The sequence below is a fragment of the Vulpes lagopus genome, chromosome 12 (assembly GCF_018345385.1).
Source record: "Vulpes lagopus strain Blue_001 chromosome 12, ASM1834538v1, whole genome shotgun sequence".
NCBI classification, from domain to species: domain Eukaryota; kingdom Metazoa; phylum Chordata; class Mammalia; order Carnivora; family Canidae; genus Vulpes; species Vulpes lagopus.
This window is the reverse complement of record NC_054835.1, coordinates 19930969-19958301: the sequence shown is the minus strand read 5'-3', so window position 1 is coordinate 19958301 and position 27333 is coordinate 19930969. Positions and strand designations below refer to the sequence as shown.

General features: G+C 35.9%; 2 protein-coding genes across 7 annotated transcripts in view; one reads left to right on the top strand and one right to left on the bottom strand.

Annotated features, from left to right (window-relative positions):
* Positions 1-27333, bottom strand: part of NF1 (neurofibromin 1) — a 265517-nt gene that overhangs the window by 24798 nt on the left and 213386 nt on the right. For all 6 annotated transcript variants that reach the window (XM_041726981.1, XM_041726978.1, XM_041726976.1 and 3 more), the window contains 12 exons: positions 17591-18023; positions 16688-17028; positions 13946-14148; positions 10237-10430; positions 8971-9111; positions 8535-8814; positions 7409-7623; positions 7098-7159; positions 6856-6970; positions 6238-6339; positions 4337-4477; positions 1368-1494 (listed from right to left, as the gene is read on the bottom strand). In XM_041726981.1, coding sequence (XP_041582915.1) covers positions 1368-1494; positions 4337-4477; positions 6238-6339; positions 6856-6970; positions 7098-7159; positions 7409-7623; positions 8535-8814; positions 8971-9111; positions 10237-10430; positions 13946-14148; positions 16688-17028; positions 17591-18023 — 2354 coding nt within the window. The remainder of the gene's footprint in view (positions 1-1367; positions 1495-4336; positions 4478-6237; positions 6340-6855; positions 6971-7097; positions 7160-7408; positions 7624-8534; positions 8815-8970; positions 9112-10236; positions 10431-13945; positions 14149-16687; positions 17029-17590; positions 18024-27333) is intronic.
* Positions 21132-25754, top strand: EVI2A (ecotropic viral integration site 2A). Its single transcript, XM_041726988.1, has 2 exons — positions 21132-21334; positions 24399-25754. The coding sequence occupies exon 2, from the start codon at positions 24420-24422 to the stop codon at positions 25113-25115; it is 696 nt and encodes a 231-aa protein (XP_041582922.1). The 5' UTR covers positions 21132-21334; positions 24399-24419; the 3' UTR covers positions 25116-25754.

Below are 27333 nucleotides of genomic sequence, written 5' to 3'. Positions count from 1 at the left end.
TAATAATAATAATAATAATAATAATAAATGAAATAAAATAAAATAAAATAAAATAAAATAAAATAAATAAAATAAAAACTTAGGTATTGGAGATCACTTTAAGATACTATTAGTGCTATTCCATTTAAAGATGGGAATTTGTGCACTGAAAATATCTGGTACCTTTAAAAGGAGAGAATAAGCAAGTGCTTTATCAGCCTAGTGCAATCCTTCTTTTTGGCATTCTGCAGTATCTTTTTGGTATCTTTTGAGCAACTGATGTTCACTTTAGAGATTAAAATTATTAATTTTTTTGCAGAAATTTTATAAGGTAATGAAATCAAATGTTCACATTCACAGTAGTGGGTGTATGTACATATGTTAGGTTAAAAACTGGAGGGAACCTCCATGATCCCTCAAGCCTAAGAATCATTTAAATTGATTTACAAAACTGCAGACTCAGGATAGAGCTTAAGTCTCTAATTGTGGCCAAAGCTGGTTTACACCAGCTCCTCATCCCAAGCCTTCCTTCGTATTGCCTTTGCCTCTGACTTACCACCCTGTGCTGTTCCTATTAATTGTGTAGACTCTGGCCATGACTGTTCCATGTTAAGAAGCCAAAGCTAACACACAGCGAAGTCAGCAGTGGGGAATAAAGCCAGGATAGGCACTGAATGAGCTGGCTCTGAGGACTAGCTGGAGACCACTGCTATCAGTAACTCAGAAATTTGGGGTGGGGTACCAGAAAGATGAGATGGTATGGTATATAACAATGCGACTGATCAGCAATACATTAGAAACAATTTGAAGAAAATCTGTGATCAAATCTCTAAGAGAACATAAATTACTCAAAGTAACATTTATTGATTTACAGTCTGCCTTATTTCAAATAATCAAAAATACTTAGTGTTAACTAAGTTAGAAAGTCCACTACTTATGATTATTTCAAGAATCAAATCTTTTGCCTTTTAAAGGAAATCTGTATTTGATGCATAAATTAGGCTCTATTAAAAAATCTATTGAACAAAGCATAGCTCAATAAAACATGTATCGGCATTTAAAGTAAGACATATGAGGGGCGCCTTGAGAGCTGAGTTGGTTGAGCATCCAATTCTTGGTTTTGGCTGGGGTCATGATCTCAGGGTCGTGGGATCAAGCCCTGTATCAGGTTCCATGCTCAGTGAAGAGTCTGACTGAGATTCTCTCTTGCTCTGCCCCTCCCTGCTTACCCTCTCCCCTCACATGCTTCCTCTCAAATAATCTTTATAACAAACAAATAAATAAAGACATATGAGCCAAATTATTTCAATTTATTTCAAATAACAAATTATTTTAGTTACTTCTGGCTTCTTGATATCCTTTCATAAAAAATATTCTGAGGCCTCTACCTTTTAAGAGGTGTCCAACCAGTGCGAAGTTAAAGTTAGAGTTGAAATTGAGTCCAACAAAATGATCCATTTGCTTGCAGTGCCATTCCAGAGGATTCCGGATTGCCATAAATACTTCCTCTGGACTCTATTAAAGATAATCAGAATATGGTTGATAGTGTTCACACAAGAACTTTCCTTAAAGGATCACTTACTGGGTTTTTTTATGGTGTTCAATAGCTATGACAAGATAAGTAATCCATTCAAGTTGAGAGAAACTATTTTCAGGTGACTACAGAAAACCATAGAACATTTAGGATACTATAAATTAGTGAGACAATCAAGCATAAGATGATAGAAGCCAAAATAGCTTTGATTTATGCTGCAAAATAAATTACTATCAATTTAAATTCTGATGACTTTTTAAAAATTGTAATCACTGTTGTTTTAAATAAGACCCATCTATTGAATGGTAGTGGGCATTTTGTGTATGGGGACTGAAAATTTGAGAAAACAAAGAGTTCATACTTACTGAGTGCCACAGTATAATGTTAGATGCATTACTGTACTGGAATCTTAAAGCAATTCTATTGCAGTCAATATTAGCACCATTTTACAGATTTATTTACTCATTCTTTTACTTATCAAGTACTTATGTGTTTTTGATGTGCCAGGCATGGTTCTAGGCCCTGCAAATAGGCCCTACAAAGAAATCAGTGAACTAAATAGATAAAATCTACTCACCCAAGTGGATTTTACATTCTACTGTGGGAGAACAAGGAAACTAAAAACTTAAAAATGCCATGCCCACTTGCCTAAGATAATTAAGACTTTAACAGTGTTTCTAAAGTATGGCTCCAGGAATATCTGCCTTAAAGTCACTGAAGATGAATACCTGCTTTAAAGTCACTGGGCAAAGCCCAGGAATTTGCATTTTTTAAAAAAACCCAAAAGCCCACAACAGCGATTTTTAAAAGCAAACTGAAAGTGTTTAGAGCCTCAGCTTGGGTTATCTAGATTTCTATCTCAAATAAAGAAAAACATGAGCATTTAAAATAAATGCAGAGAAATGTTTAGAGCAGCACTGTTTGTAACAGAAAGAAGAAAAGACAGAAACAAATCAATCGTTCATTAATGGGCAAATGGTTGAAAAAACTGCAGCTCATGCATATTGTAAAACACTGTAGCCATTACAAAGAATTACATGCACAAGTGCATGTGTATTTATGTGTGTGTGTGTATATATATGTGTGTGTGTGCATGAATATATGTTTAGAAAGATGTTCACTTTATATTAAATAAAATGCAAAGTGCAGAATACTATATAAAGTATGATTACCTATTAGCCTGCTATATGTACAATTTTTTCTAGCTTTATTGAGGTATAATAATTGACAAATAAAATTCTAAGATATTGAAAGTGTACACCACACCTCACATATTTAATCACACCTACCCCCGCTTTTGGTGAGAACAGTAAATCATTAAATATAGAACTTAAAGTTCTACTCTCTTAGCAAATTTCAATTATACACTACAATGTTATCAACTATAGTCACCATGTTATACATCAGATCCTCAGACCTTAATCACCTTATATCCTGGTGACTTTTATTTTTTTTTTTATTTTTTTTATTTATTTTATTTTATTTATGATAGTCATACAGAGAGAAAGAGAGAGGCAGAGACACAGGCGGAGGGAGAAGCAGGCTCCATGCGCCGGGAGCCTGATGTGGGATTCGATCCCGGGTCTCCAGGATCGCGCCCTGGGCCAAAGGCAGGCGCCAAACCGCTGCGCCACCCAGGGATCCCCCCTGGTGACTTTTAATAAGCTTTATTAACTCTGATCCCTAGTATCCTGGGGGCACTGAGGTCAGTATTAGCTCCTGTTATGGGCTGTTCTGGCAATGAAAATCCCAAGGCAGATACTCCTAGAGAAACATTTTATTTACAAATATTTTTATATCCAAACAAATGGCCAATATCTAGCTATCTTTCTGACCACCACTGTCCTAAGACAACCCCAGAAAAGGGCAAAGGGGATTAGGAAAGAGGGGCTCTTGTCACAAATCAGGTGTACAAATATGGACAAGTTATTTAACTTCTTTGTTCTTTTCTATTTTGTAAAATGGAAGTCTGATGGATAAACTTCAAGGTAGCTATTCCAAGCCTACACCACATTTGGCAGACTAATCAGAGTGTTTAGCTCAGCCGTCCTCACACTTAAAACCATGCTCCTGTTCTTTTTTCCCTACCCACAGCTTTGTTCAAATTCACTTCAAGTAAATCTCTTGTTATAAACACGTATCTATCTTTAAAAAAAATTCCTCTCTTCTCTCCTAGACTCTTCCCTTTTTTCTCCAAAGACAAAAAAGGAACATCATTTCATACTGTTACGTCTCTTTCTCTACACTCTGTAAACCAAAATTCAACCTCAGTCAAGGTTGATAAATGTTCAGAAGGATGCTAATGGTATGTTTCAAAGTGGGATTAGGCAAAACAAAAAACTAGTATAATTAAGTACCTAAAAGTTTCCTTCAGACTCTCCAACCTAGTTTTTTTTCATTAAGTACCACTATTCAATAAAAATAAGCTTATATTTAGATTATTTTTTCATATGTGAAGTGCAGAGTAGAGAATGCTAATAACTTTTACTTTTGGATTATGAAATCACAAATAATGATTGTACAGTGCATAGTACAGCATAGCACAGCACAGCTTTTAGCATAGTAGCTACTATTACTACTCAGTATTTTTTATCCCTATTCTGTTTACCAGTATTGGGTGAGTACTGTTTTCTGCTATTTTTATATAGAAAAGTTTAAAGAATTTTTTTATGAGCTGTTAGGGAACTATACTCATAATAAGCTGCATTACAGAACTGCATACTGAAGTTATGGACCTCTTCTGATTTTCAAAGGACAACAACAATAAAAGAGGAGGCATTATACTTGTGCATCCTCTAGGATGCTCACTGAAAGTCAGCTTACCTTGTCATTGAATACCCGCAGACTGTCTAAGGTGTGCAGGTTTTGTTCCAGAAGCGCACTGCCTGCTGAATACAGGTTGACCTCATCGAGCTGTAGCACAGCCACAGCCACCCAAAAGAGGGCTTTGTGCAGAGGGGAGTCCTGGCAAGGGCCACGCATTCCAGGTTAGTGAGATGAACTATAAACAGTCTCATCCAAAACACATTGCAGTGTAAAACAAAGCACATTATCCCCCGAATTGTGCAGGTTTTCTTTTTTGGAGAAAGTAAATATATGGGTAAGCTCTTTATCCATTCCCTGTGTGTAACTAAAGATACTGTTAGACAGACGGAGAACTTCAGCCGCCTCCTTGGGTTTCTCCCTGTTCTTTGATTCCAAACTCCAGTCACCAAGTCTTGCTAATTCTTCCAAAGTAGTCTCTTTTGTATTTGCTTATTGCTAATAACACTATCCTATGCCAACCTTCTTTCTTCTAAATGTGAATTCCTTCTGCCTCCAGTATCCCCCTACTCCAATCTCCTGTGCACACTACTGCCAGAAGGACCCTTCCTTTAGTCTTCCTTTAGTCTACTACTCATTTGCTTAAAAACATACAGGTACATTTCCAAACTCCCTTCTGAAGAATCTTGGATGTTAGATTGGTTCTATCCAATCTTTACAACCTTCAATCTCACTATTCTCCTGCAAAGTTTCTCCACACTACTAGAATGGTCTACCTACCATCCCTTCATTGTCCCAGCATTCCTGTATAATTCTCCTGCTGTATGTTTGCCGGGCAAGGCTTTCTCCCTTTCTCTACACTAAATTGTACCTATCTCTTTAACCTTAGACTCTATCCTTTTAACTTTGTCACCTTTACCAGTATAGTAATCTCTTGCTGTTCTGAATTAAAGATACGTATTTTGGGGAACCTTTATTTAAGAGTGTGGTATATGGGAAAATATAAGGACTTTAGGGTCAGACAGCCATGGAAGAGAATCATGGCTCTGTCTCATTAGGTATATGAACTTGGGCAAGTCACTTAGCCCTTCTGAGCCTCATTTTAACTTCTAAGATAAGGATGAGAAAACAATTTTGTGCAATTTAGGTTTAGAAGATATGTCTGTAGAACATAGAACATATAACATACAGGTGTTTATTTCTCTGTAATTTCCCTCAAATCTGGCATATCTTTGTACTCAATTCACATAATTATACAACTTCAGAGTTAGAAAATAATAATCTGCCATCATCTAGGCTAGTTTACTCATTTTATCAATGTGGAAACATGATGTTCAGATATATTAAATGACCTGTTCCATATCACAAAGCTGAGATGAGCTCAAACCATCTTGAAACAGTGGCCACATCATTTTATTCCTTTTAAATATTGCCTTCACTTAGCACCTAAACTCTCTTGATGTACAGGTATACTTGCCCCAGCTTTATATTTCTCCACAATAATGATCATGAACTAGCACATTACATATTTTACTTACTTTATTACCTATTCACTTCCCAACTCCCACACTCACCCCCAGAATATAAGCTCCATGATGAAAGGAGTTTTATTAGTTTTCTTTAGGTACTACATCTCTAGCACCTAAAATGGTACTTGGCACATAGCAGATGCTCAGTGAATACTTACTGGATAAAAGAATTAAGAATATATACCTCTTTTTCTTTTAGCACTGATGAGACAAATACACATAAGCTCTTGAGAACATACTCCCCATACTTATTCTCCCTCCCTTTAATATAAATTCTTCAAACAACTAAATTTAAAGACAAGAAGTTCTACTTTACAGCTTTTTCTTTATAACTTCTTCTCAGTTCATTTTCTGAACTCTTTGAAACAAAATAAAGTAACATTTAACACTGATACCCAAAATGAACGCATTCATTTTCTATATAGTAATTACCTTATTAAGAAGTGGTTGTAATTTGGTTAGTGCTATTACTGTAGCTTCTATCAGAACTTGACTGTTGTAAGTATCAGGTCCTTTTAAGCAACTCTCAAGTGCCTTTTAGGGAAACAGAATTTTTTATTTTACTTTCATTGAAATAAAACATCAATTCCTAAACTGAATCTCACAATCAGTTCAGGAACAATTCCTTATTTAATAAGTGACAGAATCATTTCCAATGCTATGGTGTTCTTGGTAAACAGATCATTTGGGTTTTCATTTTTAATTATTTTAGATTATATTCTAATACATTAGGCATTATTATATTAATTACAAATTATGTAATTTTATGTAAGGCTAGTTTTACCATATAGTTGAATGCTTTGAAAACTGATAAAATACTAAGAGTACCTTCTTAGCAAAAGAGATAATACGTATTTTAAGATACCTTCTTTAGAGGTTTCTTCATTTCAAAGAATTACAATAAAGAAAATAATTCAGTTCATTGTTTAAAAGTTTAATGACCAACATACAAGACATTTCATTAAATTCAAATTTAGATGTCCCTTAGAAAAACACAAGATCTGCTTTACAACTTAAGAACCACAAATATTTGGGAGGGGGAAGGGGTACCTTGCTAAGAATACGGATAATCTGTTTTATCTGCCCATGAGACACTCGTTTGCTAATACAGCCAAAGACAACAAGAGCTCTTGGTTGCAGGGATGGATTATATTGGAATGCAAATCTGCAATTAAAAAATTCAAAGAGTTTATGAAAAACCTTTATTTTAAATAATTAAAATACTGGTTATGCAGTACTTATATTTTCAATAATACACATACTTTTACAACTTAAATTTAGTTGGGGCCTACCTTTGAGCTAGTTCTGTCCACTGGTCCAGCCACTTGCATGTTGGAATATCTCTCATACATGCCTTAAAAAAAAGATACTCTAAATATATTTATGTTCATAAATGTTTTTTAGAAACATTTAAATAATGTGAATTATAATGTCATTTTTTATAATGTCATTAAATAAATGACATATAGAATATCAATGAACGTGTTCCATGGGAGTGTTTTTATTTAAGCATTATGCATGAACAGCAGAATAAACTATTTCTTCTTTACACTACTAGTGAATTAAAAAAAAGATCTGTTTCTTATCATTTTGCCTAAAGTACCTCCATGATCTCCAACAAAGCTTCTGTGACTGTTTCCAAGGAGGTCAAAGCAAAAGTCTCCCTTTCATAGGAGCCAGGAGAGAATGACCTGTCCCGGTAACTGGAGCGAAAGGCAATGACGGCAGCTGACTTGACTTTACTAATGCCAAACAGCAGGTAAAACTTGGGTAATGAGAACTCTGTCAAACTGAGTCTCAAAACTTGCTTTGTCTCTTCTGTAAAAGAAAAAAGTAACAAGGAAAGACTTTAAAGATATTAACTTTTTTAAAATTCTAAAGTGCCAAATTTCACTTTGTATTTAGAAAATCTGAGTGTCATATCAAAATTATATAACCATGCTTCCTACACCAACTCTGTAGATATATTATTCTCAAAGCTCACTGCTTTTGCTCCATTTATCTATAAATTCATGACAGTAACACAACACTGTTAACTGGTACAGAGTCTTTAGCTTCTGTGATAACTCTAAGAATCTACCTAACAAATGCACATAGAAAACCTTTGCTATAAGAGCACCTGGGTGGCTCAGTCAGTTAAAGCATTTGACTCTTGATTTTGGCTCAGGTCATTATCTCAGGGTTGTGGGATTGAGCCCATGTCAGGTGCCATGCTTAGTGGGACGTCTGCTTGAGGATTCTCTCTCTCTCTCCCTCTGCCTCTTCTCCCCCATTCACTCTGTCTCTCTCTAAAATAAATAAATAAATAAATAAATCTTAAAAAAAAAACAAAACCTCTGCTCTGCTATAGCTTGAAATAGAATGGAATTAATCTATTCTTTTTCTTTTTGATAATATTTCATGTCATAATCACAGGCTTCAATAAGCAACTAATGTTAAAGGTATCACAATAATGAGTAAGATAATTTTTTTTAAAGATTTTATTGATTTATTCGTGAGAGAGGCAGAGACATAGGCAGAGACACAGGCAGAGGGAGAAGCAGGCTCCATGCAGGGAGCCTGACGTGGGACTCGACCCCGGGACCCCAGGATCACACCCTGGACCAAAGGCAGATGCTAAGCCACTAAGCCACCCAGGGATCCCCAATGAGTAAGATAATTTATGCTCATCAGGTGGTATAAAATGGAGTCACAAATTGCAAACCACAAAGTACTTTCTGGAAACTTACCACTAAAATGAAGCTGTGAACAAGTACACAGAGAGTGAATGATATTAATGACCAATCCATGTGTGGAAGCTCTAAGGGAGAGTGGCCCTGTAGCTACTAAGAAAGTAACAACATGGAAGAGGTAGGGGAGATGAGCTGCCACATCAAGGGAATTGTTGAAGGACAGCATCAGCATGTAGCGTGCTAGAATAGCAATATCGTCCCACATAAGATGTTGCTCTAAGGTAGGAGTTGGAGATAAACATGTCTTGTCAATTATTTTGCACATCCTTCCAATAACCTGTAAAGAAACAGAATTTTTAAAAACGGGCTAAAACAGTTTTATCACAAAAAATTTCAGTTTAACCTTAAAATGACTAGTTATAATATAAACAATTTCTGGTAGTAAAAACAGACATCATGCCAAAGCCCAGAAGGCAAAGGAAAAGTTGATTACCTTGCTTGAAACCAATTTCACGTTTCCAGAAGCCAAAGCTACAGCAGTATCTGCCATCACCTCAGCTTTTATTGATCCCAAGCCACCTGTTGCACTGGTTTTGATGAAACTGTCTAGTACAACATCAAGGAGATCTGTAATCTAGTAGAAAAGGGAAAAATAACATATATTTTAGCTATTCACTCCACCAACTTTTTAATTTAAAAATATTTCAAAGCAGCAGCCCAATCAACATGAAAATTCTATTTTACCTAAAGCCCCCCAAATACTAGGTTTTATTTAGAGATGTGTCAATAAATATAATTCATTAAATATCCAAAGAAGGATAAAGATATTCACTCAATTGCTTCAGAGATTAAGGGACCAATATTTAAAAATTTAAAATGTTCACAAATACTATTTTCATCTACTAGCAAAGCACATCTGTTCTCTTCTAAGACAGTAATGTATGCTTAACATAAAATATAATTATTTTAAAACATAGGAAGTGACATCAAGTATTGAGATGTTCTGTAGAACTGGCTCCAAGGTCATTTCAAATTATTTAAAGGATTTGCAGCATTGTTTGAGTAGGGTACTGCTGCCTTAAACGATAACTTTGAAGAAATGATGTGGACAATTTTTATCAAACAAAAATAAAATATTACATTGTGTTCTATATCTTAATACTGGTATTCTTGTGCTAGAACCATACATGAAAGGCATCTAAAATAATATTGTTAAACATCTACTGACATTTATGGTACATAAGTACTAGAATATTTTATACAGCACTATTCAGGGGTGTCAAGTTGCTCAGTTGGTTTAGTTTCCCATTACTGAATTCAGCTCAGGTCATGATCTTGGGGTCATGAGATCAAGCCCTACACTGGGCTCTCAGCTAGGCATGGAGCCTGCTTGAGATTCTCACTGCCCCTACCCCCACCACTCATGCCCTCTCTCTCTCTCTCTTCCCCTAAAAAAATAAGACAGGGCACTATTTACTAGAGACAACATCAGATTTTTAAAGTTAAATTCTATGTAATTATGATATGGAAAAGAGTGCTAAAATAATTAGTGTTTTTCTGGCTCTGAAACATGTATGAGACAACTATAATTCTGAACCAAATCAAGAATTAGGTGAATATCTGCATGCTTTTTGAAAGAGGTGACTATCTTTTCTACAGCTATATCCTTAGTGCCCAGCACACTGTTTTCTACAAAGGGGTATTAGATTAATATCTGTATCACAGAGGTACTAGACAAATATTTGAGCAAACTCAATACCTGCCCAAGGCTCCCCCATATTTTGGCCTGGATAGATGGGTACATCTGTTTCTCATTTATGGTCATTGTTATCAGCTTATCAAGAATAGCAGTAACTCTCTGTCTTTTGGCATCATCATTATGCTTACAAAAACGGACTAGATTTGACAGCCACGGAGTCATGTATTCCAAACAAAGGTGTTTCAATTCAATACCTGGGAAAAAATACACTATTAGCATAGATGGTCAATGAAAATTACATCAACAGTTATCTAAAAATAGAAGATTGGGGAATATAAGGTAAAAGGTAAAGGTCATTACATAAAATGTGGTGTGGAGAAAAGAGATTTGGCCAATATATTAAAGACGGAGATGAAGAAAAAAAGCCATGAAAAAAGTAAACTTAAAGCCAGTTGGCCAATTTTTGAAAAGTTTTACCTACTTTTTCTCCCTCTTAATCATTCCTCTTCTAGTTAAAAAAGTTATTGTTTTATTCTAACTGTAAAAGGAATATATGGCAATCACAGAAAGTTACTTGAAAGGAAAACATTGCCACAAGAATAAAACTGACATTAATATACCTCATCTCTCCTCAGGCTTTCATAGCTACATAGAGATAATATATATTTGTATGTGTGTATACACATATACCCACCCCAAGTCCCCCATAGGACTATGCTGTATATGCAGTATGTTTTGAATATTTTCTTCACCACACATTATACTGCGATTATTTACTCATCATTAAAAATTTTCCAAAAACATGTTTTAACTTTTTATTTTGAAGTAAATTCAGACTTAGAAAAAAATACAAAAATTCCTCTATATAACTTTATCTAGAGTCCCCAAAACACTTTTTTTATTGTGGTAAAATACACATAACGTAAAATTTTCCATCTTTAAGTGTACAGTTCAGTGGGCCTAAGTACGTTCACATCATTATGCAACTATCACCAGAATTCATCTCCACAACTTTTTCATCTTCCCAAACTGAAATTCTGTACCTAAAACATTTTTAATGGTTTCATATTATTCCATCATACAAATCTGATAATTTAATTAGTTCTTTATTATTTGATCTTTAGACTGTTCCAGTTTTTTGCTGTTATACATACTGGTATATGAAGCTCAAAAGCAGGCAAAATAAATCTGTGGCAACAGAGGTCACAGTAGTCATTACTCTTGGTGAGGGGATAGAACTAAAAGGAGCCTTCTGGATGCTGGAGATGTTCTGTATCTTGATCTAGGAGAGGGTTTTGTGATGATTCACACATAAAAATTCATCAAGCTGTTCACTTAAGATGTGGGCACTTTACTGACAGGATATCCCTGAACTTAAAAAATCTAAATAAAAAGTAATGCTGTAATAAACATCTGAACATTTATTCCTTACAATAAACTCTAGAAGGTGGGATCATGAGGCCAAAAGGTATGAACCCTTGATACCCATTTCCAAATCGCTTTCTCAAAAAATTGCCCCTGTTCACAATTCCATAGGCCATCAACACTGAATTATAAACAAACTAACAGGGATGCCTGGGTGGCTTTGCGGTTGAGCATTTGCCTTTGGTTGAAGGCATGATCCCTGGTCCTGGAAGAGAGTCCAGCATCAGGCTTCCTGCAGGGAGCCTGCTTCTCCCTCTGCCTATGTCTCTGCCTCTCTCCGTCTCTCATGAATGAATAAGTAAAATCTTAAAAAAACAAACAAAACCCTTTTGCCAATTTGATAATTGAATGTTATCTTGCTATTCTTTCAGTTATTTGATTTTTATTAGTGAATTTCTTAAAATATATTCCTTTTATTATGACCTGCATGCTATTGTTGTTCTTTTTATCAACCTATACGAACTCTTCATGATTAAAGATATTAATCTTTTCTCATATTTGTTGCAAGTATATTTCCTAGTTTTTTTTAATCATCTTTTTACTTTTGTTTATGTTCCTGAAATAGAGATGTTTGGAAGTTTAATGTAGTCACTTATGCTCACTGTTTCCTTTATTTTCATCAACCACGTTTTTGCTTCATAAAGTCCTTACACCCAGAAAGCAATGAAATATTCTTCTTCCTCTTCCTTTTTTTAATGGTTCCAAGTTTTTATATTCAACTCTTAAATATAGCTAGAACTTATTTTGGTATCTTGTGGTTTGGGGAGAAGTGAAGACCCAACTTAATTTGCTTCCCAGCCTCATTGTTTTAATGATTTAATCTTTCCCCCATCAGTTCATGACACTTCTTTATCCATCTGTTTCTCTTAAACTGATCTGATTGCTGATTCTTAAACAGCTCTGCTTTAATTATACCATTATGTGTTCAGATGTCTGCAACAAGTGTCTCTGTTTTCTTTCTTTTCAACATTTTCTTAACTATTCTTGTTGTTTCAAATGGAATTTATAATCATCTTAAGTTCTACCTCACTTTTTTTTTTTTTTTTTTAAGTAGGCTCCACACCCAACATGGAGCCCAGTGTGGGGCTGGAACTCTGGAGCCTAAGATTACAACCTGAGCTGAGATCAAGGGTGGGGTGCTTAACCAACTGAGCGACCTAGGTGTCCCAGTTCTACTCATTCTTAGTCCTCAAATCCTGTAGCTATTTTGATGGGAAAGCACTGAATCTATAATAATCAAGAAGAACTGTTCATCCAGGAACACAATATGCCTGTTTATTTCACTCAAATCTTTAAAAATATTTCTCAATAAAGCTTTATCCTTTTCTTGTTTTGTTAGTCTTAACACATTTTCTTTTTAGGGTTATATCCCTACATCTCTAATTATAAGTAAATATATATAGTGATCTGGTCTTGATGAATTGTCAAAGCTTTCCATTACCTGAAAAATCAAGAAATATGTTTGAGGGGTGCCTGGATGACCCAGTCAGTTAAGCATTCAAATCTTGGTTTTAGCTCAGGTCATGATCTCATAAGGCCATTGAGACTGAGCCCCAAGTCGGGCTCTGCACTCAGTGGGAGTCTGCTTGAGGATTCTCTCCCTCTGACCCTCTTCCCAACTTGTGAGCATGCTTGCACCTCTTTTATGTGATCTTACTATTCTCAAATCAGTAAGTCTTAAAAGAAGGAGAAACAGGTTTGAATGCAGAAAAAAAGTTTTATGTATTATGGAGAGAAAAAGAGGAGGGAAGAAAGTGTCAGGAAATAAGCTGGAGAAAGAGTAACATTTATACTTCTATAGGGTATGAAGATTAATAAATAGAAAGTGTGGATGTTAAATTTGTAAGACTTATTAAAAGCCAAATAAGGAGTTGACTCTGAGCCCTGTATTATGTGCCACTACATTCTCCAAGAACTGTACACGACGAATAAAATCACAATTCAAAGTTAACCTGATGGAAAGAGAAAATGACTATTTCCTTAAAATCAAGGAGACAATGTTAATATTTCACTCATCTAGAATAATCTAAGAAGAGAAATCCTGAAGCTATTTAAACTGAAACAGTATGAAAAATACTTTGTAAATGACTCAGAGACATGTAAAGTATCAAAAATCTTGCCACCTTGCTTTTATCAGAATTTTGGTGGATTTTTCTCAATGTTGTCTACCAGGAAGTTCCTTCAGTTTCTTCAGTTGCAGAGTATCAGAGAGGAAAAATAAGAAGTAATAAAGAACTGAAAATATAATCAGTTATGATTTCACTGGCAAATTCTGAAATGAAATGATTTTCTTTGAATCTTCTTAGAATCATTGTTAGTATTAAAGAAAATTATTATTACTTACTAGACTTGCTAAATCCAGAAATACACTCTTCCAAAAATTCTAAGGTCAGATGTGGCTCATTGGCTGCCAGTGTCTTACTAATAGAGACAATAAAGAGGGTGTTGTTGGCAGGGATGCATAAACCTGATGTCTCTAGTAATTGGCCCTCGATTTTTAAATTGAAGGTACAAGTTAAGGCACACAGAAGATTATAGGCAGCTGACCTAGGAGAAAACACAAATGAAGTTGTTTTAAAACATTTTTTCTTATAATTCCACATTTTTTTCATAAAGCACAACTTATGATTCTATTACAAAGCATAATCAACTACTTTTAAATTTTATGATCAATTAGAGATAAAGTCTTATGATTCTATGTTAAACACAACACCCTTGATCATTTAGGGATTTTCTTCATCATTTAGGGATTCAGGGGAGGTTCTTGACAATACCAGAAGAGCCCTGTAAGGCTCCTAAGACAGGTAACTATAATACATTTCTAAAAGATATTTTACTGGGATATAGAATATGGGAGGTTTATGGTCCTAAAGTGGTTCAATAGAAAGTTAGTTAGAATAAAGGCTCATCATATTTTCCATGAGGCCAAAAACCCAAATTGTGGTTCCCCCTTCCCATCAGATCTATTTATAATGGGGATCATAAGAGGATAAATGAGATGGTCCCTCATCAGATTAAAATGCAAAAATCTTTCGTTAGCACCTACTGACTTTCTTTCTTGGTGTCCTACAAGACATCCTACAAACTGGAGGTCAAAAACAAATGTAATATAATTAAGTCCCCCTCCCCCATTTTTCATTATACATAAGCACTGAAAACAAAACCAATAATATACATCCAGGTTCCATTAGAACCAAAACTTCCCTTAGAAATGTCTGAAAATATACTTAAGCACTTCGGGACACAAGTCAAAAAACTCATACTTGATTTTCAAATTTTCATTTTATTGCCCCTATCCTGCAAGAGAAATAATTTGATTACTCAGCAAATTTCAGGTTTTGTTGACCTCCAAACCTTTACCATGCTACTATATTTTTGCAACAACCATATGTGAGCAAAAAGCCTCTGAAATTTAAGGCATCCTAAAGGCTTTTTCCTTGGAATGACATGCTTCAGCAAAAAGCAGAAGCTGCTTTTTGTTCAGTTCAATTCATAAAAGGATACAGGTTCATTCAAGCTAATAATTGTTAGAAGATTCTTCTATGAGGAATTTTGAATTAGAAATTAAACGTAGGCTTCATAGCTTTATTTTCCTAAAATGAGAACATTAATACTATTGTTTCTAAGTTTTTGTATCTTTTACTAACTCCTAGGAATTTGGAGTTACACAATTTTGACACGGACTTTTATTCTGTACATTTCAACAGCTATAAAGAACTGGGCCTGCTCAAACTAGGGTAAGTGTCACAGGTTCCTTAGGGATAAAGAAAGCTAAGCATACACAAAATTTTATGTATAATTTATAGGAGGCGCATCCAGGTAAAGAAATCTTGATATTTTTTCCCCTTTATTTAAGAATCAGGAATTCTAAAAGGCCCACTTATAAAACCAGGGCTATATTACACCCTAGGGAAGATTTTTCTGGAGCTAAGAAATTTTATTGGTAAATATCTTGACAGTCCCAAGGAACCTGAGACAAAGAATTACCCAACATGAAAAGCAGAGGGAAGAAAGGAGGGAAAGAGTGCAAAGAGACACTGGTAGAGAGAGGAGGGATGGGAAGGGGAGTTGGGAGGTGGTAATACTTACTGAGCACAAACTGTCTGCTAGGTGCTAAAATACACTACTATACATACTGTTTATTAAACCTTTGGAGGTATATAGGAAAGGCACTGTTTTCTTTATTTTGAAAATGGGGAGCTAGAGCTCAGAGAACTTTAGTACCTCGCCCAAAGTCATACATAGTAGCAGACCTAGATTTAAACCAAATCTACTGACCCTACACACCTTGCTAGTTCCTCATTCATGTTCAGAGTATTAAACCTAAACAGAACCAATTATACTGTCAGATGATATCTACATTTGTCTTAAGACTTCCTTCAAAAATTTCATTAAAGTCACATAGTTGGGGGGGGATCCCTGGGTGGCTCAGTGGTTGAGCGCCTGCCTTCGGCCAGGGGCATGATCCTGGAGTCCCAGGATTGAGTCCCACATCGGGCTCCCTGCATGGAGCCTGCTTCTCCCTCTGCCTGTGTCTCTGCCTCTCTCTTTCTCTCTGTGTCTCTCATGAAAAAATAAAAAAATGAAATCTTAAAAAAAAAAAGTCACATAATTGGAAAGTATGCAATGTTATTGTTTGAGTTACTTCACATTAAGCCCTCCGTTGTCAAACAATGATCATGTAATTTGACTGTGAGGAAACTTAATAGTGTTATACTTTTGAACATGGGAAAACATAATTAGAGGACTCAGAAGGAGAAACTTAGGAATAGACTTTTTTTTTTTTTTTAAAGGCTTTTTTGGGGCAGGGGACAAAACAGAACAACAAAGCTGCTACGTAGGCTATTTCAGATGAAAGTTTCCTGGAGAAAGAACATATACTGGTTTAGTGTGAATCACCCTTTTCAGAATTCCACAGTTCATGTGAATATCCCGCAAACTGATGAGGTCACACTGGTTAACCAACATAGCATACCTTCCTATTTAGAGTATTAAGGTAGAGGCTATATTAAAAGCTTATTAAGTGGTCTCATTCTAAAAGTAACAAATCCTGAAAAAAGTTGGAAGTGAATTTTTAAAAACCTACCGTAAACTAGGGTCTGAACTGCCTAAATTAAGTAATGCAATATTGAGCAGCGTCCCAGGGACATCTTTTGGCCGAATCTTGGTGTGTTGGGGGATGGAGTCAGGTTGTGACAGCTCCCAGCGTGTCCGGATATGGATGATAGACTGAACAATGGCTTCACACTCCTGGTGCATGAAGGTGAGTGGTGTGCCCTGGTTTGCAATGGTTAAGGTAAACTGGTTCTCATCTACCAGGCAGATCTCTTCAATTTCCGAAGCATAATAAATATCATTTAGAAAGACCGATTGCCCCAGGACTTTTGTTCGCTCTGCTGAGGTTACTTGAACAGCAGTAGAACCAACCTGGAAAGTGATGGTGAGAGGGTGGAGTGAAGAAGAGTTAAATTCCACATCAAAAACCAATTGACCAACCGAACAAATACCATATTTGCCATTTAAGGAAGAGTTACCACCATTGTATGTTCAAATGGGTTCAACTGCAATAAATGCTCTCATAAGAGACATTATAAAAATGTTAGTTGTTTTTTTTAAAGTTCAAGAATCCCATAGACAATTACTGATTTTATCCTGGTTCATGTTTCCCACTCTGCAAAAAGCATGCAATAATCAGAAGAATCCTCAATTGGTAATTTCCACCCTCCCCACATTCCTTCCACTTGACTAATTGATGGCAAACTGCCCTCTCTACAACACTCTCCTGCCTCTAATCCGACCTAGAATATAATTAAGTGTTCACCTCTCCTATCTTTCACAGTACCTCCATGAAGACAAAAAGCTTGGTTTTCCTCCATTTGGACTGACTTTACATTTGATCCACTACTATAGGCACACCTAGGGAGGCCAGTGCAGTCTGGTTAGCCAAGAAGGATAACAAATTATTTACCTAACATGGAGTGAAACTTACTTTAATGGAAACCTTGGTGTCTTTGTGAGCTAGCTTGAGAGCATTGTGGAATACCTTCAGGTCCTCTTCTAAAGCCAGTGTGGCAGCAGGCAGTTTCTGTTGTTCATGCTCTATGTGCTCAGCCAGTTTCCCAGGACAGTCTATGAAGATGAGCCTTTTGCTGCCTTTGAGGCCAGTCAGCAGCCGCTCGTGATACTTGGTGTACTCTCTGACCCAGGAGTTACAGTTATAGATATAGACTGCAGAGACATTGTCATAAGCGAAGCCAGGAAAAACAACAAACCACTTGGAGAGAAAGTCTGTTTTAAAGCGATTGCTCGGCCCAGTATGGGTAAGGTCCACTACAATTTCATATGGCTTTGCATAATATGGCTTTAAAGTCAGCAAGACATGGTATATCAGCAAATCGCCATTGATTTGACCAGTTTTAAACCTAAGGAAGATGACATAAAAAGGACACAGACATTAACAGAGTTCTGAATAAATATACAGATGCTACAAATCTATTCCACTCCTTTAATTTTCTTATGAGCCTTCTAGAAAAAACTGTAATATCAAAAAATTATACAAAACCTAAATCAATTTTTAAAAATCAGTTATTCTTTAGACATTGAAAAAAAAAAAAAGACTGAGGTAAAATGGAAGAGACAAGTCTCCAATTCAAAAACTTTTGAGCAACAACCTGCACGTCACAGACAAGCACAGGAAGGCAGTTAACATGTATTGATTGCCTCTAGGCCCACTAAATTTCCCAGGTGAGTTGTTTGGGTGGGAATGACCCACCTGGAGCACTGGAGTAACCTGAATGGCTTTAGTCAATTTGCTTACCCCACCATCTTGACCAGAGGAGGTTCAGCAATGATTACATGACTCAAATCAGTACAACCAGGGCCAAAGAGGCCCACCAACTCAGAAACTTTAGCTTTAGCTGAGACTTTTTCTTTCCCAGTGTTTACGAACAATGAACACATTGTCCTGGGAGTTGCTAGCTCATACCTTGAGAAATGAAGGAGAAGCCGGCCTAAAAACTGGAGAAATGGAGAGAGAAACTGAGGACTCAGTCATATCATCTGAGCCCTAGATAAAGCCTCTCCTGGGATCAAATTTATCCCCAAACCATTCAGTTGATGAGCCAATGAATTCTATTTTTTTGATTAAGCCATATTAGGTCATAAATTGCTTACACTCAAAAGAATGCTGACCAGTGTGAGTAGCCAAGGTAGGGACCATCAGAAAGCCCTTCAGGGGCTTTACTCAGAACACAGTATTAGAACTTCAAATCATAACAACTTATATTAACTTGGCCCAATGTACTACACTTGCTGACTATGGTAAAGTATTACAAAATAGGCTCAGATAAATATCCGTATCTCAGGAAATCTTGTTGGGAGAAAAGAAGATAAAAATCAAGTTAAATGATTTTAAAATCTTTTAAGATCAAAGGAAAGGTAGAACATAGTATGTTATCACTTACCAAATGAATTGCAGAGAAAAATAGTTCAAGACAGGGAGAGATGAGCACAAACTGAGTAGTCACTAAAAACGCTGTGACTAAAGTGGGTAGAAGAAATTTTTAATTCAATAAGAGGAGTGATTAGCAGGCCTCATAGAGGTAAAGAAGAAAAGAAAAACTAGATGTGCTGAGGTAACAGTCATCTAGTTTAGCTGGAATGAAGGATTCACATAGAGAAGTTTTAAGAGATAAAGCTGGACAATTGGACTACTAGGTATTTACCCAATGGTTACAAAAACAATAATTCGAAAGGAATACATGCACTCTGATGTTTACAGCAGCGTTATCTACAATAGCCAAATTATGGAATGAGCCCAAATATCCATCGACTGATGAATGGATGAAGAAGATATGGTGTTCCAGAAGGGCTGGTTAAAAAAGATACGATAATCTAGGTATTACGGTCTAATAAGGATCTAAATATTATGGTGACAGTAAAACGAGTCAATTCAAGAATCTGAAGAAGGACCAAGATGATATATATATATATACAATGGAATATTATTTGGCCATAAGAAGAATGAAATCTTGCCATTTGCAATGACGGAGCTAGAGAATATAACGCTAAGTGAAATAAGTCAGAGAAAGACGCCACAGGATTTCACTCATACGTGGAATTTAAGAAAGAAAACAATCAATCATAGGGGGGAAAAAGAGAGAGGCAAACCAGAAAACAGACTCTTAACTATAGAGAACGAACTGATAGTTACCAGAAGGGAGGTGAGTGGGGAATGGGTTAAATAAGTGATAGGGATTAAGACAGGCACTTATGATGAGCACTGGGTGTTATAAGTGTTGAATCACTAAACTGTACACCTGAAACTAATAGGACATTGTTAACTAATTGAAATTTAACTAAAAAATAAAATACAATTGAAAGTTTAACTTAAAAAAAGAGACAAAGCTGGAAAAACGCATTAACAGTTAAATTGTGAAGGGTTAAAACTATTCATCTAAGAATACTCAAGGGCCCAGTATTTCTCAGAATATGTTCTGTGAAGCACTAGCATCAGAATCAACTGTGGTAAATGATAGAAATGTGGTCTGTTTCTACTACATATGAACCTATGCAGTGGGGCCTGGCAATTTTCATTGTTTTTAAGCAACTGTCTTACCTGATATTTATGTGTACAAATATTTCTGAATCACTGCTCTAGGTGTCAGAGAGTTATTCAACTTTATTTTCTTAACGAGATAAGATGATCAAAGGAAGTGATATATACAAGCTATATGAAGGAGTCAGGGCTGGTAAAAAAAAGATACTATAGTCTAGGTATGGCCTAATGAGGATCTAAACACTATGGTGACAGTAAAAAAAAAAGAAAAAAGAAAAGAAAAGAAAGAAAAAAGAAACCAATTCAAGAATCTGAAGGAAGGATCAACACAATCCAAGGTCTGATCAGGGCTGACAGAAAGGGCTTGAATTAAAAGGACTCGCTGTATACCAACCCTCTGAGGTCACAAAGAATGCTGCTATCATGGACAAAAACAAAGAGATCATGAGGGGCAGCCAACTTCGGGAGAGAAAATGAAGTCCATTTCAGACATACTGAAAATGAAGTGATGACAGGACACTGGAGGGGAAAGAGTAAATCAACGTAAAAGCATATTCTGCTGCATATAATCTAAATTTACTCGGTATTTTCTCAAGTCATTGTTATAGTTCCACAATTTGAGATGCTGATTATGTATATCATTGTTTCTATTATCTGACCAATACCCCAGGTCTCCAAATACATGACATTGAATCAGACTGCAGTACATAAATAAAATTTTCAGAGATTTTAGTGCTGCAGGAAAATTACCATTTCATCTTCATTCAAAAGAAGGAGGCATATACAATGAGCAAAAGGTCAAATGGCACTGAGTAGAACACCCTCCCTGCCCTGGAGGCGGGGATTTGTTGTACAAAAGCCTCCTGTCACGCCAGTAGCCAACTGGACAAGTTGGACTTTACGGGGTTTTTTGTTTTTTTTTTTTCCTTCTCTGTGACATGTGCTTTAGTTGCAGCAGAAAGGAAATGTGTCATCTGTGGTTTGGTTTTAAAAGTGGAAAGCTAGCTGTAAAATCTTTTTTTTTTTTTTTTTTTTCAGTAACTGCAGATTTACTTTAAGGTTCATGCTCTCCAAGTCTCATCTGCTTTAAATTACTTGGAAGCTATACTTCAAGACAAGAAAAGAAGTGGCTATTAAAATCAGGTTATAATCAGATTTTAACCAAGAATTTATAAGGTAGGTCATCTATATGGCTTTTCTTATGCCTTTTCACTCATAACTTTGCACGGATTAGTGTTCAAGGAAGTGCTTTTAAATGAGACCTAAGAATCTTACTAACAAAGTAGAATCATAAGTGATTGAAAATGTATGCTGTTTTTTCTGGCCTATTAAGTAACATTTAAGTTAAAAATGGAAAGATTTATCATCAACAGTTTTTTCATGATTAGGAAGGATGTGAGTTTAGACTCCACAGTGAATTGAAAAGTTTTAGAATTTAAAAAGTTGAAAAAATAAAGTTCATGACCAGAGATAAAACTTTTGATAACATAACCTGGCCTCCATGGCATAAATTAGGAATGCAGAGACAGTTCTCTATTCTCAGGCATTTGTAAGGGCAAGAGAAAGTCTCATTTTGTTAACAGTTTGTTTATTTGGGGATGAAAGTACATCTGGCAGAAGACAATCAACAGCAGGCCTATTATCCACCCGGCGGTAAGCACTGCTAAAATGTGTATGAATATCATGATGTATACTACACTGTTAATGAACTAATGTGATAAGAATAACCCACTTTAAACAATTTTAGCATTGAATGCAGAAAACTAGTTTAGTACAAAAAGATGAAAACTACTTGCTAACCCAATTTAAAATATTTCTCTTTGTGAAAGATTTATAAAGTATACAAAGATTCGTTATTCAAATGGAAGTTGAACACTATTATATAAGAAGTCAATGCACAATATCTTTATTAAAGATCATAATCTAAAAAGTAATCATTCTAGAACACATAATAAAGTTTTTTTTCCTTTAGGAAATACTACTTCAGTGGCTAGTTTCCATTTAGCATTGCTTATTATAAGTTACTTTTGTTTGTAACAACATACTTGTTATTCTCAATTTCTATATATCAATGGCATACAAATTTTATCCAATGACATTTAACAACTATTTCTAATAAAACCTCAAAACTCAAAAAAGCATGACTACCAGCAGCATCTGTCTTACTTGGGAAGAAGTTAGAAATGCAGGATCTCAGATCCCTCCTAGACCTATAAAATCAGAATCCACATTAAAAAAAATAAACAAAAAAAGATTCCCATGACCATTCAAGTTTGAGAAGAACTTCTATAAAATAAAGTCTTAAACAGGCAATTTCACTGAATATATCTCAGGAGAATAATCAATTTTTGCTTCTAGTTATCTCAAACAAATGTTAATAATAAAATACTCCTACAAAAGTAACTTGGATGAACAGAATATTACTATAAAAGAGAGAACTCGGGACGCTTGGATGGCTCAGCGGTAGAGCGTCGTCTTCAGCTCAGGGCATGATCCTGGAGTCCCAGGATCAAGTCTCATGTTGGGCTCCCGGCGTGGAGCCTGCTTCTCCCTCTGCCTGTGTCTCCCGGCATGGAGCCTGCTTCTCCCTCTGCCTGTGTCTCTGTCTCTCTCTCTCTGTGTCTCTCATGGATAAATACATAAAATCTTTAATTAAAAAAAGAGAGAGAGAACTCGAGGGCAACACTCTTGGATCCCCCCTCCCTCTTTGGGAGCCTTGTACTATCAATAAACTTTGCTTTACTGAAGAAAAGAAAGGAAAGAAAGGAAAGAAAGGAAAGAAAGGAAAGAAAGGAAAGAAAGGAAAGAAAGGAAAGAAAGGAAAGAAAGGAAAGAAAGGAAAGGAAAGGAAAGGAAAGGAAAGGAAAGGAAAGGAAAGGAAAGAAGAGAGAGAGAGAGAGAAAGAAAGAAAGAAAGAAAGAAAGAAAGAAAGAAAGAGAGTGAGAGAGAGAGAGAGAAAGAAGAGAGAAAGAGATAACTCAATATAAAACCGATAAATTTTTTCTGCTGGTTTATCAGCACCTAGAATAGATATGCCAGTTCTATTTAAATCTTCATTCATATGGTAAATAATGAGAATTAGGAACAGACTTGTCCCCCTTTTGCACTGGCTTCCAAAGAGTTTGAAGCTAAAACTAAAATTCATCTTTTTTATTTATATGTTGAAACTTATGATCTGCCTTGACTTCCACTTCCCACAGTCTAAATTCCACTGATCCGTATGTTCTGTATAATTTACTGTAAATTTACTGTATAATTTACTTTAAAAAATTATGTCAAATAGTCATAGAAAAGATGCTAGGAAAAAAAAAAAAAAGAAAAGATGCTAGGCATATATGATGATGAAAAAAGTAACCTGTTTAACTTTCGAGATTATTCAGAAGAAATCTGCTTTTTCACTGTAATGCCAGATTTTTAGGTTGAGAAATCTGGCATGCCTTTGCTTTTAGCAAAGCCACAATAAATTAGGGGATATACAGGTGAATGGAGAGAACCATCCCCACAATTGCTTTCACAAATACCAGGAGTCAAACAAAAACAACAACAACAACAACAAAAAAAAAAAACCCAAAAAACAAAAAACAAAAATACTAGGAGTATATTTCTAAGTACCAGGTTTATTCTAAGCTTCAAGATAAACACTCAAGAAAAAAGAACATCTTGAATTCCTATTTGAAATCCATTTTCCTTTGGTTGCTACACTTCCCCTTTCTCAATCCCAAAACAAAAACCAAAAAGCCAATTTGCATTTTCTTTTCATACATGAAGTAAAATGCTCAAGGCCACATTTCTCCTTTCCTATAAGGATCAGTGACACATTTTTTTAGAGAGTGGGGAGTTTCTTTAAATAAGATCCTTAAATGGTTGGGGCAAAAAAAAAAAAAAAAAGGAGGAATCAAAAAAGTAAAGCAGAAGTATCTGATTCAAAGCTCAAGTTTAGCATGCTTGGAAGGGAGGAAACTATAAAACCATGGGATTCAGTTTAAAATGATTCACAAGTATTTTTAATGCTAACTCCTAGCATTTAAAAGAATAACAGAAATTAAATTGTTTCTTTACACACAGTCTAACAGAAAACAAACAAGCCAGGTAAAAAGGAATTCAAACAGGATAGCAAATATTAGGTATGGGTTTGTAGCTCACTTGTAAAATATCAGCTGTCCATCTTTCAACTACAATCGTAACAACTGGGAACCACTGTTCTTTCCCAAATTAACAAATGACACTGCTATCCCAACAGATTTCCAGCATATTCCTGGACATGGAGCACAGACGGCTTTACCTGCATCTCACCCTTCTGATGACGACAGTTTTTTCTTGGTCTCCTGGAACAAACGCAAACTATACCCAACTGTGGGCTAACAATACTACTGTCTGGGAGCGAGATGTTCAAAATCAGATGGGCAGAAACCAAGACGAAAACATTAACACAAACCCTACAACTTCTGCAGTAGATAAAAGCGGTAACTCTGTAAACAGGACTGAAATAACATCATCTCTGGTCACATCTCTAACTCCTAAATCGGAACTGGAGCTTTATATACCTTCTGTTATCAGGAACAGTTCTCCAACAGTACAGAGCACAGAAAACACAACCAAAGATCACCGTGAAATTTTCAAAAAAGAGGTCTGTGAGGAAAACAACAACAAAATGGCTATGCTAATTTGCTTCGTTATAATTGCAGTGCTTTTTCTTATCTGCACCCTTCTATTTCTATCAACTGTAGTTCTGGCAAACAAAGTCTCATCTCTCAGACGATCAAAACAAGTAGGCAAGCGTCAGCCTAGAAGCAACGGTGATTTCCTGGCAAGCAGTGGTCTCTGGCCTGCTGAATCAGACACTTGGAAAAGAGCGCACCAGCTCACAGGGCCCAACCTAATGATGCAATCTTCTGGAACACTTATAGCTACAAGGGGAAGAAAAGATGAAGGAGGAACTGAAAAACTCACTAACTAACAGGCACTTTAGTAAAGAAAAATGCAAAGTAGCAATGAGGAAAGTGTATGAAGTAAAAATGAAATCAGTTTGGTATTTTATGCCAACATGTTGGTCTGGTGGTCTAAAATTTGTTGACATGGCAGCCTTGCAATTTAAAAGCAAGCAGGTGAGAAGGGGAGAAGTCTGCCCACCCTCTCAATTACTTAAAACTGTGCACTTTTGTTCTGATACTGAATATTTTAAAAAGCAGATAACAAAATCCAAGAATGTGGGGCAGGTTTTAAAGAGGACTTGAAGGAACTGACTAATGGAGGCAGAAAGGGACAATTAAATAAAAAATTTCCTGTTCAGCAACAGTAGTTAGATGATCTTCATCTGAACATAATTAAACTTTGAAGAGTTTAGTGTGTCCTCAGAGGCAAATCTACGCTTTGACATCTAACAGAAGCCAAATTCCTAATGCGGAGAGTTGAACCGCAGTTTAACGATACCTCTGCTGCACGTGACAAGATCTGTACCATCTCATATACCAGCACAGCTAATTTTATGCTAGATGTTTTCATCTTTATGTATGGCACACAGAAAAAGGTGGTTTTCTACTATATTTAATTAAAACCTTTAATTTTGTATAATAAATTAAGACTCCTTAGAATAAAACTGACTACATATATTTGTATTCATTTTATTATCTTAGGGAACACACTGTAAAGATCAATCAGAAAAAGAGCTTAACTGAAACAGGTGAGACTAGCCACCACAGAAGGCCAAGAGTAAATGTAAAGCACATCTTACTACTGTTTAAATGCAATGTACCTCTATTCTATAAATACTGCTTATTAGAATATTTATAGCAAATATCCAAAGAGGGATTATTTTCTGACTTCAAGGATGCCAAATTGCCTAATAAATTATCAGTTTTGTTCATTTTCTTTTACTATCTAATGTGACATGATCAAAGGAAAGATGTGTGTATGTTTGCTCTAACCTGGAAAACAGGATACTTCAGATAATTGTTTAACATTTCAAGAAACTGGGTTCAGTAAAAGACTGAAGGTGGAAGTCTTAAATGTAAGTCATTATTTTACTGAACCCAGTTTCTTGAAATGTTAAACAATTATCTGAAGTATCCTGTATACTTCAGTATATTACAAAAGTTGGTTTGAGAGACATTTCAACTTCTAAAATCCAGGGCATTCTAATTAAAGACCAAGCTACATTTAAAGATTTTCATTCCTTATTGAGCATTTACTGTGGGCAATATGCTAGCAATTTAAGAAAAGATTTCATATATATTTTTTTCCAAATATGATCACAATCTTACCCTCCATTCTAGGTTAGTGATTCCCATCCTGGTTGTGTATCAGAACCATCTGAAGAGTTTTTGAAACTAGCCAATATCTAATTAGCACCCTCTCTTTCTGATTCAGCTAGAAAGGGGTAACCTTCAAGCTCTAGTAATTTTTGCATTAATTCCCTAGGTGATACTGCTCTTGATCATGAAAATCACTTCTTACAGGTACCATGGCTTCAAAAACTAGGTTACATCTTAAAATGAGAGGGAAAAAAAAGCATCAATTTTATGATTATTACCAATTTGTTAGAAAAACTATAATCATATTATTCCAGATAAAGCTAAATGCCAAAAAATAAAAAGGTAAGCAAGAGAATTCTCATGCCAGTCACGTTATGACAGACCTCGTTATCTTTTAAGGGGTAAAAGCGACCAAACTGGCAATGAAACTGGGCAGAGCTCCCATCTTGTACAAATTAAAAATTTGAGGGCAGCCCGGGTGGCTCAGCAGTTTAATGCCGCCTGCAGCCCAGGGCGTGATCCTGGAGACCTGGGATCGAGTCCCACGTCAGGCTTCCTGCATGGAGCCTGCTTCTCCCTCTGCCTGTGTCTCTGCCTCTCTCTCTGTGTGTGTCTCTCATGAATAAATAAATAAAATCTTTTTAAAAAAATTAAAATTTTGAGATTGTGTACTAGAACAAATAGTGATAAGACAAAGTACTCCTTGAGACTCAAGTGTCATATATACTTGTCCAAGGAAATTAAAACAAATTACTGTCTTTTAGGGGCATCTGGGTGGCTCAGTCAGTTAAGCATCTGCCTTTGGCTCAGGCCATGATCCCAGGGTCCTGGGATTGAGCTCCACTTCAGGTTTTCTGTCTAGTAGGGAGCCTGCTTGTCTCTCTCCCTCTCCAATTCCCCCTGCTTATTCTCTTTCTCTCTCTC

Excerpts from the sequence above, each read along its gene's own strand:
- EVI2A (XM_041726988.1), top strand. The coding sequence starts at position 24,420 with ATGGAGCACAGACGGCTTTACCTGCATCTCACCCTTCTGATGACGACA.